At 39.0% G+C, this 18,642-nt stretch overlaps 2 protein-coding genes across 4 annotated transcripts in view; one reads left to right on the top strand and one right to left on the bottom strand.

The window, feature by feature from the left end:
* Positions 1 to 15,190, bottom strand: part of ATR (ATR checkpoint kinase) — a 42,147-nt gene extending 26,957 nt beyond the window's left edge. For all 3 annotated transcript variants that reach the window (XR_012629997.1, XM_074877580.1, XM_074877581.1), the window contains exons 1-17: positions 14,879 to 15,190; positions 13,819 to 13,910; positions 12,307 to 12,450; positions 10,831 to 11,720; positions 9,668 to 9,852; positions 8,207 to 8,401; positions 7,763 to 7,989; positions 6,816 to 6,968; positions 6,471 to 6,669; positions 5,608 to 5,867; positions 5,007 to 5,197; positions 4,801 to 4,901; positions 4,305 to 4,476; positions 3,477 to 3,644; positions 2,414 to 2,608; positions 1,886 to 2,071; positions 1,358 to 1,450 (exon numbers count right to left, since the gene is read on the bottom strand). Coding sequence is in view for 2 of the 3 variants with exons in the window: in XM_074877580.1 (XP_074733681.1) it covers positions 1,358 to 1,450; positions 1,886 to 2,071; positions 2,414 to 2,608; positions 3,477 to 3,644; positions 4,305 to 4,476; positions 4,801 to 4,901; positions 5,007 to 5,197; positions 5,608 to 5,867; positions 6,471 to 6,669; positions 6,816 to 6,968; positions 7,763 to 7,989; positions 8,207 to 8,401; positions 9,668 to 9,852; positions 10,831 to 11,720; positions 12,307 to 12,450; positions 13,819 to 13,910; positions 14,879 to 14,937 (3,510 nt within the window). In the remaining variant the exon portion in view is untranslated. The remainder of the gene's footprint in view (positions 1 to 1,357; positions 1,451 to 1,885; positions 2,072 to 2,413; positions 2,609 to 3,476; positions 3,645 to 4,304; positions 4,477 to 4,800; positions 4,902 to 5,006; positions 5,198 to 5,607; positions 5,868 to 6,470; positions 6,670 to 6,815; positions 6,969 to 7,762; positions 7,990 to 8,206; positions 8,402 to 9,667; positions 9,853 to 10,830; positions 11,721 to 12,306; positions 12,451 to 13,818; positions 13,911 to 14,878) is intronic.
* A 474-nt stretch (positions 15,191 to 15,664) lies between these two features.
* The window catches only part of PLS1 (plastin 1), a 48,736-nt gene continuing 45,758 nt past the window's right edge, over positions 15,665 to 18,642 (top strand). The window contains exon 1 of the mRNA XM_074877576.1: positions 15,665 to 15,693. The gene's annotated coding sequence lies outside the window, so the exon portion shown is untranslated. The remainder of the gene's footprint in view (positions 15,694 to 18,642) is intronic.

Below are 18,642 nucleotides of genomic sequence, written 5' to 3'. Positions count from 1 at the left end.
CTTAAGAAATCATACTCCATAAGACACCAAATTCAGTTTGGTGTTTCAATAAAGGATTTGGGCGTTAAAGGAAAAGAGAATGAAAGGGAATCTGTAATGACATTATTGTAAAAAAAAGTCATTATTTACACTGTTAACAGATTGATGAGGGAAGAACTGTGAACACCAAAGGAGGTAACGGTTATAGAAGTCTGTTATACCAAATGATTGACTATATGTTCAAAGTTTTAGAAGCTAAAAAGAGCAGGTTTTGGAAATATAAACAAATAAACTTGCATTTAAAAAAAAACAAAGCAAGAAAACACCAACAACAGAATTGACATACAACTTCTGGCAGAAGTGATTGGTAAGCTTCAGGGAACAGGTAATAGCTTGGTTGTCAATGGAACTGACAAAAGACAAAAGAGGAAATAATGAGATGCAGAAAAAGCAGGAGATATTTCAGTCACAGTAACACTGTACCAAACAAGGTAGTCAATGGCCAGCATGACAGATCAGTAACACAGGAAGAAACCTGAGCTTGAGGAAAGGTCACAATGGGGAAACTCACCACCAACAAAAAACAGAACAAGAAAAGATAGAAATAGCAGGTGCAGCAGAAGAAATGCTATACAAATGAAGAAATTCAGAAAGCATGAAGACATGGGAGTATGAAAACGAGAGCATCTCGACATGACTATCAGAGAAGCAAAAAGCTTGAATTAACACCAGAGAAAATGCAGTCCATCAATGTAAGTGTTATATACATTCTAGCACTGAAAAATTCCCTACAGAAATCATCTGCACTACCTCTGTGAGGTGGCTAGAAGCACTGCCTCAGCAGAGCAGAATTTTCAGACTCTGTCTCAAGTTGTGAGCTCTAATTTCTCTAAATGCTCTCTACAGTAAAAGCTGAAAGGAGCTGTTCTGTGAGAAGCAAAACCAATAAAGCCCAGTTTCTTTTGGATTTCATCTTTTTTTCTTTAGCTTTCCCTTTGGTGCCCTTACAACGCCATTCCCTGCAGTAACTCCAGTTTTCTCCCGCATTCCCTCATCCTCCACTTTCTTTCACACATATAAAACATACACTTGGATTCCTCCTCTGTAATTACTTGTTGACTGATTTGTTACATATACCATATATAGCATGTCTGACCAAAACATATACACTAGCTGACCATTAAAGAAACAGAACAAAAACTTTTGAGCTTACCCAGAAGTCCTACCCACAGAGAGACTATAAGTTTTCAAGAATCATGTTTGAAGCTTAGTATTTTTGAGACTTCAGTGATCATTGCACAGTCACATAAGTAAGTCTAGAATATTAAAATAGCCCTTATTTATCTTTGTTTTAATATTCAAAATTAAGTTTACGCACCATTTTTTTATCCTCAATGCCAACACTGGAACTCAGTAACTGCATGTTAAAAAAAGCCAAGATACCAAGCAGTTTAGGTTGCAGATAATCAGCCTGTGGAGGGAAAAAGCAAAACAAAAAGAATGTCAACAAATAATCTTATTATTAACACATTCCTAAACCTAAGAAATTAGAAAGCAAGTATGAAATGCTAATTCTGAAAGCCAAATGAGAAGAATCCCAAATATATACACTGCTCCTTAAGAAATATCAGTGTTATGAAAGACATCCCTATTAGGCTGTAGGATTTTTTGTTCTGGTAGGAATTTGACATGCGTGCATGTGCGCGCGATGTTTGTTTGAGGGGGTTTTTTTTATGCATACTTGGTACATATCTCCCTATTACAGAAACACTTCATATGAAGTGTCAGCCTTTCTTCCACTTTTTGCCTCAGATAAGCGATGTTCAGAGAATATCAAATTGTCTTCACTGTCAGACTGGAGAAAAAAATTTTGAAAAATTTGAACACGAAAATTTGACATCCTTACCATTTGTTCAGGTGACGTTATTTCTCTAGGTCCCTGATAGGGATCATCATGAGATGCAAAGGAAGCCAATATTGACAAACCATTGAAGACTTGCTGATAGTGTTCTCCTATACGCAGCAATAATTCATTATGCAGTCCCTGGTAGTCCTGTCTCAGCAAGCTGCCCAGTTCTATCTCAGTCTCATTCTATAATCAAACAGCAAAGAGAAACCAAGTCTTCATTCCACCACACTAAAACTAGCACACTGAGACAGGATGCACTGGACCCTGGTAATTTACCATAGAAATCAAAGAAGAAGCTTCCAATCAGCTCACTGTTAGATAAACCAAGTTTTTAGGTTCGCAAACTATCTTACAACAGTTCCTCAAAGCCAACAGAACAAATTATAAACAAGAACAGCAAAATTTCTGCATATACAATTTTCCCACCTATGTTTTGCAATACCGTAACTTAAATAAAGCAGAAAGCTCACTATTCATCAATTGTTGCTCTCAATCTACATGTATTATAGAGAAAATACAATTTACCTTGAGATAATGAAGCGCCCGCTCAAGCTCATCCTTGGAGCAGGAACAGACCAAATGGGAGAAGATGTATTTGAAGTTATTGATTAAAATCTCTCTTCGGTTTACATTCAGCTGTTTTGCTATGGTTCGAATAAGTGTGGAGGCTGCAGGACTAGCCTTGGCTGCAAGGTCAGGAAGCAAAACTTGTAGGGTCCTCTGGTAAATTAAGAACAACACTTAATGGAAAAAGCTAAAAAACAAAAAAACCCTCCAAAACCCCAGGGTTCGACTCTCTTCTATTTGTGTCAGTACAACACTGCACATTGCTGGTCATACATATGACCATAGGTATGCATAAAGAACAGATTTAACAAGATGGAAATACCTAGTAAAAATACAGATAAAAATAATTACTTAAGGAGGTGCTTCATCTAATCAGTACTGAGAAACATGAAAACAAAAAAGTGAGCGAGCATTTTTTGTGTCCATCTAGATTCTCCACAAAAGGAAATCTTAAAAGGAAAAACAACACCAAAAAACAACACACCCACACACAACAACACTCCCCCGACCTATCAGTCAACTAGAACACTGCTTACTTAATGACTGTGCATTTCCCATCTACCAAGAAGCAAAATATGAGTATGAAGCTACTTAGGCTGCAAGTAAAACAGGTATCTAAGCAGATCAAAAGGTCTATCCACAGAACAATAGCTTTCTTCATTTGAAACAAGAAAGCAGACACTGCGCCAAAACTATGTCTTACAAAGGAACCCTCCACGTGCAGTAAACCATTAATATAGATATATTCAATGAGTATTCTAGACCTTAGTTAGTTCACCATCTGTCATACTTGAATTAGCAGTATAGCCATCGCTAACTCCTTGATAAAACTGTTTCTCTGTATTTGAGCTCCCAGCTGCAGCAACCCCAAAGTATTCTATATTATAACAAATAACAGCAACTAGAGAAAAAAAAAAAAATCAGATCTGTGACATTCACAGAAAAATTGTGGACTAACTTGAAAATCCACAAGCACATCCCCCCCCCCCCAATCAAAAGTAAAAAGGACTGACCAACTTACTGAGAGAAAGCGATTTAGATCTGGAAAATCAAATACATTGGCGATCTCAGATAACATGTCCAGAGCCATTTCTCTCTGGTGAGCAGCTGTTTGTTTCTGTAGCTCATTACCCTGGCATGGAGCACTCAATACTGCCATCTGGCTGGAGTGCAGGGATTCCACTAGAAACTAACCATGAAGAAACATATTTAGTGCTATTTTTCCCTTTTTCACTCCCTAAAAATAAACACAAGAGTTTCACTCCTTTTTCTATGCATCTGTTTTTCTTTCTCATTTATTGTACATAGATCTATGATTATTACTTTGCTATAGAACTGGATTATCATCCACTTAATTATTGCATTTAATTTTGCAACCCTGGATTCAGGTATTGCATTATTAAAAAAAAAATTCAAAATTAGAAGTCTGCTTTTGACAATTTTCTTTTAAACAGAACTTCTGTCTTTGGGGAATGGGTGTAACAAACAAACAAATCAATCATGTCAGTATTATGCCTGTAAAACACCGACTTCAATTCCCATTTTAAATCATAGCCTCTTGCTGCAATGGTACCACACAATGCAAGAAACTGTACAGTTCCTCTATTTCAGAATGACAGCAACTAAGGGATAAAAAAGAAAAACAATACTGTTGAGGGGAGAAGATTATGACAAAGTCAACGATTTCCCATTCTTTCCTGAATGTTTTGTTTTTTAAATCATCTCTTTCTTGTCCAATGAGATTTCACCTTGTAAAATACTGTAATTCTCACGTTGAATACCATTTTCAAGATACACAAAAAGAACCTAAACATATGTCTTTCTAAACCACCAACTGTTTTCTTTTTACCTGACAGATAGGCTTCTTGTACTGACTGAAAAAAGCTTGCAGTTTTATGGACTTTGCTGCTGCAAGGGATCGAATTTCTGTGTATGCTGCTCCAGCCACAGAAGCCGACTTGGACAACAAACAGTGTAATAAATGCAAGAGCGCAAATGGTACCAAATCTCCTTTTGATGCCCTTACAAAGTAAGCAGAAGAAAAAGAATTAAAAAGGAAAACAGAATAGTTGCATTAATAAAATAACTTAAGAATATACAATTACCATAATGCAAAATGACTCATCATTGTATTTTCATAGCTTATCTGTATTTCCTATCACAGGGAAGAAGAAAATGAGGAATATTCCATATGAATCAACATCTTAGTACAGTTGCAAAGGACTCTGGACAAAGGCTGACCTTGAAATAAGTAATTTAATCTTACATTTACACTTGAACAAAAAAGTTACTTTGCATCACAAACTGACACTACTTTGCAATTTTCAAGATACTATCAAAAATACCTTCCAATATCTCCTGTTGTGAGAATCAAAGTATCTTTAAGGTCATTATTTCGTGATATTTTGGCATTTGTATAGGCTTCTTTCATCCTTGAAACAAACAGCTGGAACACACGAAAACGAAACAAAAAAATAATTTTAGTGTGACATTAGTGAAACAAAACCCATAATAAGTTAGGAAAAACAACCAAAAAGAAATATAAATCCACCTCTTTTATAAATCCTTCTTCAGAGTCTAAGGATTCTAGTATGTCCTTTATGCAGTCACTGAAAGCCACTCTCACATCTTTGTCTGGATCTTCCATCAGATTTAATAAAGACCCAACAAGAATCTTCACACTGGACTCATCAGTGTTAAAATCCAGATGTTTGCAAAGATGAGGTATATTTTCTATAAATGCTGGTTGGCATGGGTTGGAGGATGAAAGAAAAAGATTTTTTGAACACTTTAAAAAAAAAAATCTATTGAAGTATACAAAACAGTGATGCAAGTAAGCCATAGAGCTATACTTTTTTATCAAAAGAGTAAATATTGTCAAACCATACAAGCTATTAAAAATTCAGATTTTATCAAGTATTACATTTCTAGATATAGCCATAGACCACAATTAAGCCAAGGTAGTTTAAAAAGAATATCAATGACAACATCAAACATTAGCAGTGGTATCAACTGAAATATGCATTTCAAGCACTATTATATCTATTAAAAGAAAAACAATAGAGAAACAAAAGTATGGAGAAAGGTACACAAGTAGTGACTTAGTGCCTCATACAGAAGTGCAAAATGTTAATAAAGGTAAAGTCACATACCTAGCTTTACCGAACTGGATACTTTGTTCTCGAGGAGAATAAGAAATGGCTTGAAAACACAGGCTTGCACAGAACAAGTTTTTTCACCAGCCGAAGTCACAGTAAGGCTGCTACATAAAATATCGTAAGTAACATGCTTAATACCAGAGTCTGCTAAGGAAGGTCGTATACTGAATGTACCAGAAAGACAGCAAGATAATTTCCCAATTATAGCAGCACAAGCCTCCTTGACTAGCTCAGACTCATCTTTGATTTGATTTCTGAAATGGGAACAAAAATGAAACCATATTAATAGATCATTTACCTAGAAATGTGTATTTCTACATTGTCTGAATTCTCTAACTGTACTGAAGGTACTATGAGAACAATTTAAGGATATGTTTCACTAAATTATCTTTTTCCTTTTCAGATTACCCACAAGTTCTATTAAATGTTTGAAGTAGCGCTGGGCATGGTGATAACATGCTGGGCTGGCATGTTATGAAGTAACTGACAACTAAACACAATAGGACAGAAGACATCAAGATGTATATACAAAAGGCAGAGCAACTGGAAAGATTTAAAGACATATGGACAAATACCATTTAGGATGTCTCCTTTCCCCTCCACAGTTTAAATTTGTTAATTAGAAATGGTATCTTCAACTAGAGAAGTAATTTGTACACTGACATGGTAAGTGAACACTATTCTGTCATACAGACATTGTCACTCACACCGATCCTGTTGATATCTTACAATTTCTGAAATTGAGATCTAGCAAATTTTGGATGAAATAGAAATAAATCTCTATTTTTGTGCTTATACTAAATTTCTTATTCGCCGTTTTTCTCGCATGGAGACAGAAAAGCAGCATTAATACATACAAAAGAGCTTTGGGAATCATACTGTAGGACTGCACACTTGGTGGATGAAGCAGGAGGGAGAATCCTTTAACACAAGTAGCCCGAATTACTTCGTGGGGACTTTGTAGTGCCCAATGATAAATGGATTTTCTCCAATCCAGATGAATGTTGCTTGGGAACAGAGACAGAAGGAACACACAGTGTGACTGACTTCGGGGTGCTAAAGAGAAAAAACAAAATAAAGCAGATAATTACTTGATTTACACTTTTGATATCATCAATCACGGTAAGAGGGCAACGACAATAATTTTACTTTACAAGAATCATTCCACAGATATTTGGGTTTATATACTTTAACATACTTACAGAAGCTCTGTGCAGTTTTTTGACTCAGAACTAGAGGATCAAACTCAAAAGCAGATGGCTTAAAAGAAGAATCATCAGGATGGCTGTAAATCCAGGGCAGAGACAGCAACCCACATAAATTATCAAGAATTTGATCACTCAGGGGAATTTTCACTAGGGGGAAAAACCAAAATGAAACAAACCAACCAAAAACCTCATACTTTCACAGCTCTGTATATTTCATAAAACAGATGCACATTTTATGTTCTTAATTTGTTACAAAATGTTATTTTTTCTATTAACAAATATTAGTACCACTATTCCCACATGCTGGATATCCTACGTTTCAGACATATCATAATAAATTACCTAGTGCTACATCAAAATAATCTAAAAATTTCATTAAACAGTTGACAGCGTGTGATATACCAGTAGCAGAATTCATACAACTTCTCTGGATTTGTACAAAGCCTCTCAGGTGGACTTTGGGATGGCTAGTAAGCTGAACTTGTAATACTTCAGTCTTAGTAGAGTCTGTCCTCCATCTTACTAGCTACTTTGAAAAAAACCCATGCAAGTACTTAGTATTTTGGTATGCTTCCCGCATGCCACATTTGCTGAAGCTGGTCAGAATCAGTTAAACAGATATCGTTAGGCGTGCTGCCTCTGTGTGTGTGAAAATTAAAACTGCTAAAAGTTAGTTTCTTCCTTATGCATATTCACTACCCCCATGTAGTCTCTTGTTAAGATAAAAATCAATAGTACGAAGACTAGTAAATCATGTTCAAAAAGGAATCGAAAGGAAGCTCTCTAATCAGAATGCTTTTTTTAATTTAACCTTTTTTGTACAGAAATTTGAGTTCTGACACAAGATCTATAATTTCAGTACCCCTACCAAACAGAACAATTCAGTCAGATGCATTCCTAATTTACAAATCAAAGACGTGCTAGTTTAAAGGATTTCTCACCTTGTGCATACAGCAAAGCATCAAAGATTTTCACTATTCTGTCAATCACTTGTTCTAGGTTAACAATCTGCGTCGCAGCCTCTAACAGGTTTCTGCAGACTTTCACTACAGTTGTGGTAAAATCAGAGGAAATCCATGTGAACTGTATCTTCACCAATGAATCTGAGGAGCTTGGAGTATTCTTAAATATCTCAGAGTTACATGGATGATTTACTTTCTGATCCATGCTGTTAAAACAGAAATTATATGATCAATGCAACAGACTATAAACATTTAATATTGCATTGCTTGTAAGCAAAGTTTATGAAAATGTACTTCTTCAAAACACACAAGACTTATCCAATACTTGACCTAATACATCGACAAGCATTCAAGTAATCTACACAAATCAGAATAACAGTTACAAGAAACTACTGGTCTCACAGTTTCACCTCGGTACCTTACCTGGTAGATTTTGTTGGGGGAGAACAATGAACTATGCACAAAGCAGCTAGTCGCAAAATTACAGCAATCCCTTCTACAGTCTGAAGAATATCCGCTGTCAGAATTTCTTTCTCAAGGATAAGTATTAAGGATGCAGCTTTCTTTGCGATTGCATTCCACAGAGTGCTCTTCAATGTCATGTTTACAGGATTAAGTCTGTAATTTGATCATATTAATTATTTTCTAACACATACTTTTTTTCAGAAAAAATAAATCATCATAGCAAAACCAAAGCTAATCCATGTTGGATACAGGATTAGGAAAATACCAAATGAATCTTTATCTTAAATGTGGCCTTTGGGAGAACAAGCTACTAACTCTGAAGTTAAGTATGATGGAAAATCAGACTTATCTGAAAGGCTGTAAAGGTATAACACTATAATCCTTGTAAGGCCATGGTGACCAGGGTGGTTCCTGATAATTATAACAAGGCAAACGTTACACCCATCTTCAAGAAAGGAAAAAAAGAGGATTCAAAGAACTGTAGGCCAGCCAGCCTAACCCCAGCCCCTGGGAAGGCTATGGAAAAAGTCTTCCTTGAACTCATTTCTAGCCATATAAGGGACAAAAAGGTGACTGGCAACAGCCAGAACCAAGGGCAAATCATGCCAGACTAACTTGATGCCTTTCTACAACGAGACAGGTAGCTCTGTGGATAAAAGGAGAGCTGCTTATTTGGAGGACCTCAACTGGCTGGAAAACTATGCTGACAAGAACATCATGAAAGTCAACAGAGACATATGAAAAGTCCTGCAACTGGCACAAAAAAACCCCCATGCAATAGAACAGGCTGAGGGCTGACTGTTTAGCAAGCAGCTTTGGAGAAAATGACCTCGTGGACTTGTGGAAAAGCTGAATTTAAGAGCAGTGTGACCTTGTTGCAAAGAAGGTCAACTACATACTTGGCTGTATTATCAAGAGTGAAGGCTGATCGTGATCCCACACCTGGAGTACAGCATGCTGGAGCCAGTTCTGAGTGCCCAAATACAAGAAAGAGATCAACATCCTGGAACAAGTCCAAGACAGTCAGGGAGCTGAAGCACAGCACAAGCAGAGGCTGAGAGAACTGGCTTTGTTCATCTGAGAACAACCTGACTTTAACTAGACCTGCTTTACACATCTAGTGCAAGAGCTTAGCCACACACATGATTGTGTCATTCTGTATGTATTCGCTCAGCTTTTCTGTTTTTAGTCTGTAAAAATGAAAATCGTTTGCATTGAACATATTAAAAATGCAGTTTCTTTAACTAAAGTTTGACTTAAAAATAATTTTTAGATTCTGATCCTTCAAAATATTGTTTAGATCTTTTCCCAGAAGATCTTAATGCGGCTGTTAGGAAGAAACTGCCTCAAAGAAGTTATCATTTGTTATTATTTACTAGCCAAATTACTATACAAGTAGCTATTGAGTGAGTGTCATACATTACTGGTTCAGATGACTTTGGATGTTTTGTTGGTAGGCTTAGTCGTCGTCTTTTTTCTGGAACTTCATCACTGCTGCTGCTCCACCCATCAGTATCAGAAGTATCTACCTGGTTCTGATGAAGCTCCTGAAAGATTTCTTCTGTTTGTGTTTTTAATGCTGTGTAAAGTGGACTCAACAGATACTGGGATGGACAAACAGAGGTACCATGATGTATGCTATGCCTTACTTCTCAAAGACATATTATTGTTTCTGACTTAAAATATAAAATTCCAAAATATTATGGTAACAGATTCTTAAAAAATCTTTCTGTTCAAAAACATTAATTACAAGATTAAAACTCTCATAAGTAATGGAGTTTCCTGTGTTCCAACCAGAGAGAACGCAGCTCGTATAGCTGTTTCCCAGTTCTTACCATAATACCTTGCTCATCCAGACACACTAAGTTTAAGAGACAATAGATACGATAAGCCTGTGGGTGTACGGGGTAGAGAGAACACTCAGCATATCAACACCTCATTATGGTTTTAAACTGAAAGAGGATAGATTTAGACTGGACTTAAGGAAGAAAGTTTTTACAATGAGGGTGGTGAAACACTGGAACAGGTTGCACAGAAAGGTGGTAGATGCCCCATCCCTGGAAACATTCAAGGCCAGGTTGGACAGGGCTCTGAGCAACCTGATCTACTTGAAGATGTCCCTGCTCATTGCAGGAGGGGTGGACCAGATGACCTTTAAAGGTCCCTTCCAACCAAAACTATTCTATGACCCTATTTTAATTCAAACCTTTTTGTCTGCCTGTCCCCAACAAATATGACTAAAAGCGTAAAATTAGAAAGTAAGAGCAGCTCAGATGAAGGGAAATTACTTGTAAAGCTGCCCTTATATGAGCATACTCTGTGCTTTACCCCCATTTTATACTATGATTACAGACAGACCTGTCTGCCTGCATAGCTTCTCAATAGTTTAATACATGTATAAAACATAGGGTCCAGCTACATGCAACTAAAGAACTCTGACCTGTACAAGTATATGAAACAGTTGAGAGACAATGAGTATCATGCAACTAAAGCCAGCATTTCTTTGATTTTCTTCTTTGCACAGATGTAGGCTTTTGTACGTGATCTATTCACACAAACAAGAGTTTTTAAAATTAACCTACCTCTTGTTCTTCCTGAGTTCCAAGCACATTCACAAAAATTCTGCATATGGTACTGATACGGACTTTTCTTACTTGTAAGGCAGACTCGTAGCCAGTTGGAACAAACTCCAGAAAATATTGCAGTATATGGCAAAAAGCAGCTTTCAGATTTTCAGACTGAAGACACCTAAACACATCACCTTTAAACAGTGCACAGAGCTTCTCTAGCAGCATATTCAAGTAGATAGGTTCAATATTTTTGTAAGAATCTGCTTCAAAAGGCAACAATGTCCTCACCAACAGTAACAGTGGTTCTCCAAAGAGTTCTGATTCTTCAGTATCCATTTCAAGTGCTGACTGTAGAATTCCAAAAAAGACCGTGAAGAAAACACTGGCCAGCTGTTCTGGAGGTCCTCCTAAATGAATTAATTTTACCAAAAATTTCACTGCTAAAGCTTTAACTTTTGGACTGCCATACTCCAACAGAGAGCAGCCTATCCCCCAGAGAATAATATCTTGTCTTACAAAAAACACATCTGCAACAATATCTGTCAGAACAGACATTAATATAACTTCCAAACATTCTACATTGGGCATACCCATCAGCTGTAATGGTGCCAATCTTAAATACCCCACATTGTCACTTGTATTGCTTGAAAATCTCTTTACAGTCACTGGCCAGACCAGTCCACCTCCCCAGAGATGCTTCTGTGCATCTCTTTCATGTAGGAAGATTAAGTCTTGGAAAAGCTGTAGCAAGTCTTTTGTTAGTACTTCAAAAATGGAGCAACTCTTCATTTTAAACAGAAAAAGTAATGAGCAAACGACGTCACAAATGTTCTTGTACAACGTGTTGCAGTTCGGAGTTGCAGCAATTCGGAGAAGCCTTGTTATGATCCAGTTACTAAATTCTAGGACAATAAAAAAGAAAGAGTGAACAGAAAATTATTAAGATAAAACCCAAAACCTCCTATTATGAGCAACCCCTTGAGAGCAGGTTGCTCATCAGTAAAACAAAAGAAAACTCCTTGAGATAAATGCATGTAGGCTCAGTAAACAGAGAGCCTTCACAGAGACATTGCTTCAGCAGATCTTATCGAAAAAGAGGAAAATGGGTGGGTGTGCATGTGGGAGGGTGGGGTGGGCAAAGAGAGACATTTTACACTGGGTAGTTCCAGACATTTTCCTCTGTTGAAAAAACTCTCAGGCAATGAATACGTGTACAGGATATATCTCATCAACATGAACCGGGTAATATCACTAAACAATGGTAATGAATAAGGTCAAACTCTGTCCTGATAAATTTCCATTATCAAAAGTGCAAGTCAATTCAAAATATTAAAAGTCTATCATAATATTCCCTTACTTATAAATATGTAATGCTGATCTTACAAACCTGCCTTTTTCCCTTTTTTGTTCTTTTGTAAGATTCCATTGTCAGAAAATTTAAATCCTGAAAATACCAAGCTTCAACATAAACATTTTCAACAAACTCACCAATGCAACTACATTCAGTTTCCTCCTGATTTCCATCCACATTTACAAACATAAGTGGGGAAGATTTCATGATGTGTTGAATAAAATCAAGCAACATTACAGAACTTGGCTGTGAATCTGATTTCTTAATCAGTTCCAAAGCAACTTTAAAAAAATAAAAAAAGAGAAGACACATTTCTGAGTTAGCATTGCAGTAAATCAACTTCACAAATTTTGTTCACACCTAAAGAGAAAGAAGAAATTTTTTATATAAAATACTATTATATGGTATTAAACCTGTATAATTATCAATGGGAGTGTGCTTTATTAATCCATGAAAATGATTTTGTGCGTATTGTAAACCCTCTATGTGACACCAAATTGTATAAAAAACCACGTAAATTAGTCAGCTTAAAATTATTCATTAACACTACATGCATTAACATTTATTTAGTATTATATCCAACTGTTTGATGAGTGAAGAATAGCAAATAGTTAACGTTTTAATTTTTAATTACACAATTTTCCCTAGGTTTATGATCTTGGAAGAAAAAAACCTCTAAGAATTGTTTTAAATCTCCAAGAAATAAAAATTTTTAAATGGTCAGTTCAGCTTCCTAAATCAGAAAGTTTAGCAAAATATTAAACATACCTAATGCTGCTGTATAGCTCCATTGAAACAGGTACCTGAATCATATCAAATTTATCCAAATTCCACACAGTTAGCACAAGAGGAAAACCATCTCAGATTCAGATAGCAATTAACCAGCAAAGTTACATGGTAATGATAAAATGCAACATTTATGTACTCAAAAGCAGTATCTAAAGCAGATTGGCTTTTTGTTTTTATTTCTATAGCCTTTCCTCTCCGGGCTATAAGAGAATTAACAAACACATCATCTATAGAGTAACATGGGTATGATACTTAAGTTGATCAATTCACTAGGCAAAGTATCTGTCTTACTAAGACTGCTACATGAAATTATACCTTGGAAACAGTAAGTTACCATCACTGTGATTCTCCTTGATGCAAATGTACAGATAACTACAAATTATAATTTTGTACTATATGTATTTCATACTTACCAAAATGTTCTTAAAGTACTGTAATAATTGGAACCTTAACATGACTTAAGGAGTACTAGGTTTTGTTAGAATTCTAAAATTAAGAATAAAGTTGTTTACATCAAAGTATTTCAATTATGAAAGACCCCATGAGTATTAAGACTTGCAAGCTATATTACTTGATGAACAATCACATTACATGATACTCCTGATTTTCAGTGTTGTGAGCATTCAAATTCATACAACCCTGCACTGCATTTCCCCCCACCCTTTTTTTTTTTTCTTGTTTCTTCACATCATAACAGCAAATACTTCACCATGAAACTTATTAAAAAACAAGTCATAAATGGTATTGCATTCAACTACTAAATCTGTGTTGAAGTAAGAGTTGTAACTTTTTTTTTGGAAGGAAGTACTTAAAGCATGAAGCAGACAATAATTTTAAAATTATAAGGATGCAATACTTACCAACATCTACATCTGTAAGAATTCTGTCAATAAACTGGCAGAGTATTTGCCTTGGTTTCTGCACAACTGTATTGTAATCTTCTGGACTAGCACTAAAATTAAAAGTATATTATTTTGACATTATCCATTTTAAAATACAAAATACTTAATTGAAGCCTATCTCAACAACAAAATGTTAAACGTTGACTTTTTTCTTCTATAAGTCTTCAAAAAGAAATACAAATTGATTTCTCATTTTAGTGACCAGCATATTGCCTGTTCCTCTGCCTCCTTATTCTTCAGAAGTACAAAGTTTTATGAAGTACTGAAGATAATTTAATTTTGTTATGCAATTATGTTTGATATATATTAAATCCGTATCTGGTAGACTAAGGGATTTATCTTTATGTTATCACCAAGTAACAAACCAGCTTTAGTGAAGAAAAAAAGCTAAACCAAACCCGTTTCACTTCTGGAATTAACCAAAATGATTCAACTGATTAGCTACCAATACCCTGGGTAAGAGGTATCAATAGCAACTGCTGAGGTGACTAAGATAGAACCTAGTTCTTGTCAGGTCAAATCTTCAACATACAATTGTACTTCCATGTCAGCTAGCTGCCTATCACAAAATACAGCTACAGTCTTGATCCTACCGTTAAAACTTTAGAGCAAAAAATTTTCAAGGTCGTTTAATTCTCAGCAAAACCACACTACAAACACAACAGAAGCCCCCAGGACGCTGGGTGCTATGCAGACCAACACACCTCTCCCATCAAGTTCTACCAGCACCACCCGTGAGGTGGGGAGCAACCCAGGCAGGTGTCGGGAGGGGAAGGCGACCAGGACGAGGGGAAGGCGACCAGGACGAGGGGAAGGCGACCAGGACGAGGGGAAGGCGACCAGGACGAGGGGAAGGCGCACGCCCAGGCCCAGGAGACCTCTCACAGCGCGGGGGAAGGCACCTACTTTACCACCTCCCCACACCACACATGATGCCGAAACCGGGCGCGCTTGCCGCAGCGCCAACCCGCACCCCGCCCACACAGGCTCCACGAGGCGCAGGCTGGGTCCGTCCTACCTGGCCAGCTCCCGCAGCGCCGGGATCATGGAGGCCATCTCCAGGCCCTGCTCGGCCATGGCTCCCGCTTTGAAACAGGCCGCGCGCGCCGCCCAGGCGGGAACTGCGCGACGGCGTCCGGCAGGAGCCAACACTGCTCCGATGTCGAACGGCGGCTGCGCTACCCCGCGGCGCTGCTGAAGTTTAACCGCTTCGTCACCAGACAAGAGAGCGGTCACGGCGGCTCTGTGCTCGGTTTCTAACGGCCTCCCACGGGGACTTCGCTGCCCCCGCAGGGCTCTCCGCCGCGGCGCAGTGCACAGACAGGTCACAACCGCGCACCCCGCCGAGCCGCGGCCGTTTCCCGGCAAAGGCACTGAGCGGCTGCCGGGAGCGCCAGCCGGAGCCCGGCCTCGGCGGAGCACGGACCGCGGCTCCAGGGACTCGCGGCGCACAGCAGGGAATGAAAGTGACGCAGTTTTGAGGATGGCTTAAAGTGAGGGATGGGATTGACTAAGAAGGAAAAGACGAGGAGGAAACTTCGGTGCTAGCCCCCTAGGCTGCCAGTAGCGGTACTCTCCTCAGGGCGCCCTGATACCCGCGGGCAGGGCGCAGCCCAGGCGCAGCGACCCACAGCTCTGCCAGGTGTGCGACCAGTTCCTGGGGGCGCCGAGAACGGCCCCAGGCGACCCCCGCCTCGGCCCGCCCCTGCCGCCAGCCGTCCCGCCATTGGCCGCCGGCGCTGCCCGTCCGCTCGCCCCGCCCCGCCGTGGCAGGTGGCGGCGGGCCCCGGCGGGCGCAGCGGCACTGCAGGAGGCGGCAGCCGCGGTGGGCAGGTGGGCGGCGGCCGGTTTTCGGTGTTCCCCCGTTCTCGGCGTTACCCCTTCCCGCGGCCGGGGGAGCGGGGTAGAAGGAGCGAGCTCCGCTCGCTTAGCGGGCGGGAGGACGTGTGCTGGCAGGTGTGGGGGCTCGGCACCCACCGGCTCAGCGTTTCTCCCGATAGTTAGGGGTGAGGAGCGTACTTAAACAATTCTTAAAATATTGCTGTGTTTTGGGTTGGCTTTTTTTTTTTTGTTTTTTACTTTTAGCGTATGTTGCTTTTTCGTTATGTTTTCTGAGGGAGCGAGCGCGTTTAAGTGCATGAAGTACGAAAGGTTTTGAGGAAAAACCCGAAAGAAGGCTATTTAAACGTCATGTAGTGTGTGGGGAGTTCCGCCGCCCTCCGCCGGCGCGGAAGGTGCGCGCTGGGAGCCGTGCGGGGACGCGCCGGTGAGCGGCAGCTTCTGTCTCGCGCGCGCGGGCCGTCCCGAAGGCTGCAAGGCTTGAGAGTGTAAGAGGATAAAATAAGGGGGGTTATGTACGGATGGGAGCAGCAGGGAGAGTACGTGAGGGGAAACTGGAGTCTGGGCTTGGCTTTGCAGATTAGGGGCTGTAGCTCCTTCTGTACTTGTTTATGAACTTTGTCTCAGTGTTGTTTCTGGGCTGAAATAAAATCCGCTCAGAAGCCTCTAATTCTATTGCCTGTTTCCACTGCCTTAGGGCTCTGTCTCCTGCATGTAAAACAGCCCATGAAGTGGGTGCATGTGCGTATTTTAATTACAGATTCATTTCAGACGGATGCTTTTGGGGAACCTATTACTAATTTTTCATTTATAGGTGGTTATTTTTGTCCTGCAAAATATACTTATGCCATTTTATTAAAAAATCTGCTGACTTTTCAAAGGTTGCTAACCTGGGAAGGACCTGGAATACTTAAAGAAACTTTACAAAACATAACTGGGTTTTATCTTTGTTTTTCAACGTGTTGTGATGTTTTCTGTGAGCTGACTTTATAAAATGTCTTTCAAGAGTCATTCCTAGAGAGAAAGCAGAAACCAGGTAGTTTTACATGTTTTGTGAAGTAAACTTTAGTGGTCCAGGAAGACCAAGTATGTCTGGGTTTTGTTATCAGTGTTAATTTGAGCACAAGTTTCTACACAATTTCAATTAAAAAAAAATTAGTTATTGTGAAAACAACATTCTGAGTGTGAATTTCCAAACCTGAGATGTCACAACAAGAAAGGTGTCAGTTGCACTACTTGCTTGTTTGATGTAGAGTTAAAATTCTTGTCATCCCTGAAATTTAAGAAGGATAGCAAGATATGTGTTGGGGTTTTAGGAGAGTTTGAACAGGCTTTATTATTCTTTAGCTTTTAATCCTGAGAAATATAATAGATTAATTGAATTATTGGGTGATTCTTTCATTATTGTTGTTGGTAAAGCATACATTGGGCACACAAAGTGCTTAATGAAAAAAAAAAAAAGTAAGTGCTTTTGCCTGGAAGTCTCCTGTGTCAACAGTGGGATCTATTAATACAGGTATTGCAGAAGTGCTTTCATTTGTTATAGGTAGAATGCTATATAAACTTGTGGTGTGGTTTCTTTTAAGCATTTACCAAGCATGCAATTCAGGCTTTTTTCTTTTTTTCTGTAATAAGTACTTATAGGAATTCACTAAAGAGAGATCTTCTTTTCCCCATTGTTCACTGCGAGTGAAGTTAGGAGACTTTTCTTCCTTCCCTGTTGCAAAGCCCCATCTCCTGCCCTCTGACCATATCATCAAGTTATTCCTGCTACCGTGGTTTTATAAGACCCTGTGTAAGGCTGCCTATAATAACAACTTCGTTGCGCTGGGAGGATGCGAGAAGTCTTCTAGATGCTCCCCATAAAACCATTTTTATAGCCACCCACAAAGCCTAGCACTCCCCAACCCCTCCAAACACCAACTGAAACACCTGACTTCGTTACTTGCTTTTCTTAAACACATGATAAGCAGCTCAATAAACTCAATTTATCTCCTTGTTTCTTCCTTATCCCATTATTTTATACTTTTATGCCTCTTGACCCTCAGGAGGAGGAGCAGGTGTATTACCATCCAGCTGGAGGGCGTGACTAATTACTAATGAAAATAGTGTGCCTTGAGACCATTCTGTATTTTCTCTTCCAGTCCAGCATTTATGTTGGTGAAATGAGTCTTAGGTGTGCAGAACTTGAAGAACTCAAGGGGAAATTCATACAGCTAGGTAGAGCTAAGTAACAAATCCAATGTATGTGGCACTACCAAGATTTCTGCCAAAACTGATGTTACCTTTTTTCCTTTTTTTTTCCTTCTTTTTCCCACTTGGGCAATCCTCTCGCTATATACTTGCATGATCTTCCACACCCAGGCCTCTATCTTCTTTGGCTTTTGTTGCTTCTCTGCCACACACCTCTGCATGTCAATGTACTTATTTTAAGACACTGAGTGACTTTGCTTTGGCCAGCAGGTCCTAGAGCATAAGAGTGTGTTGTCTGTACTTTTATTCCCTCTGTTGTTTAATTCTGAGGTAGAATTACTGTTCTTGGGACTCGCCCACTCTGTGGATGTATGTGAGATGTTCCCCTGTGTGGTTAGCATGACTGCGGTTAAATCTCATCTGTCTCTTGTAGGCAGACACAAGTGAGTGTACTAAGATATTTAAATGCACGTGTATTCCTTGATGCCTTCATGAACTGTGAGATATGAACATTATACAGGCTGATATGATGGTCAGAGGAAATGTGGCTGAGATAGTGCATGGAGGTCCTCTGAACTGTGTTAAGTAGTTTCGTGTCATATCAAGGTGTGCTTATCATTTGCATGGTTGCTGTAATAACACCTGATAGTCTGTATGGTTATGTGAAGACTAATTTCCATATATAGTCATGAAAGTGGTTGTCAGAGTAGTTGCCTGCCCTTTGAACGCATTACGTTGTTCCTGTACACC

Source organism: Strix uralensis, chromosome 9 (genome assembly GCF_047716275.1).
Source record: "Strix uralensis isolate ZFMK-TIS-50842 chromosome 9, bStrUra1, whole genome shotgun sequence".
In the NCBI taxonomy this organism is placed as follows: domain Eukaryota; kingdom Metazoa; phylum Chordata; class Aves; order Strigiformes; family Strigidae; genus Strix; species Strix uralensis.
The sequence above is the reverse complement of the archived record's forward strand: the minus strand, read 5'-3'. Positions and strand labels throughout refer to the sequence as shown.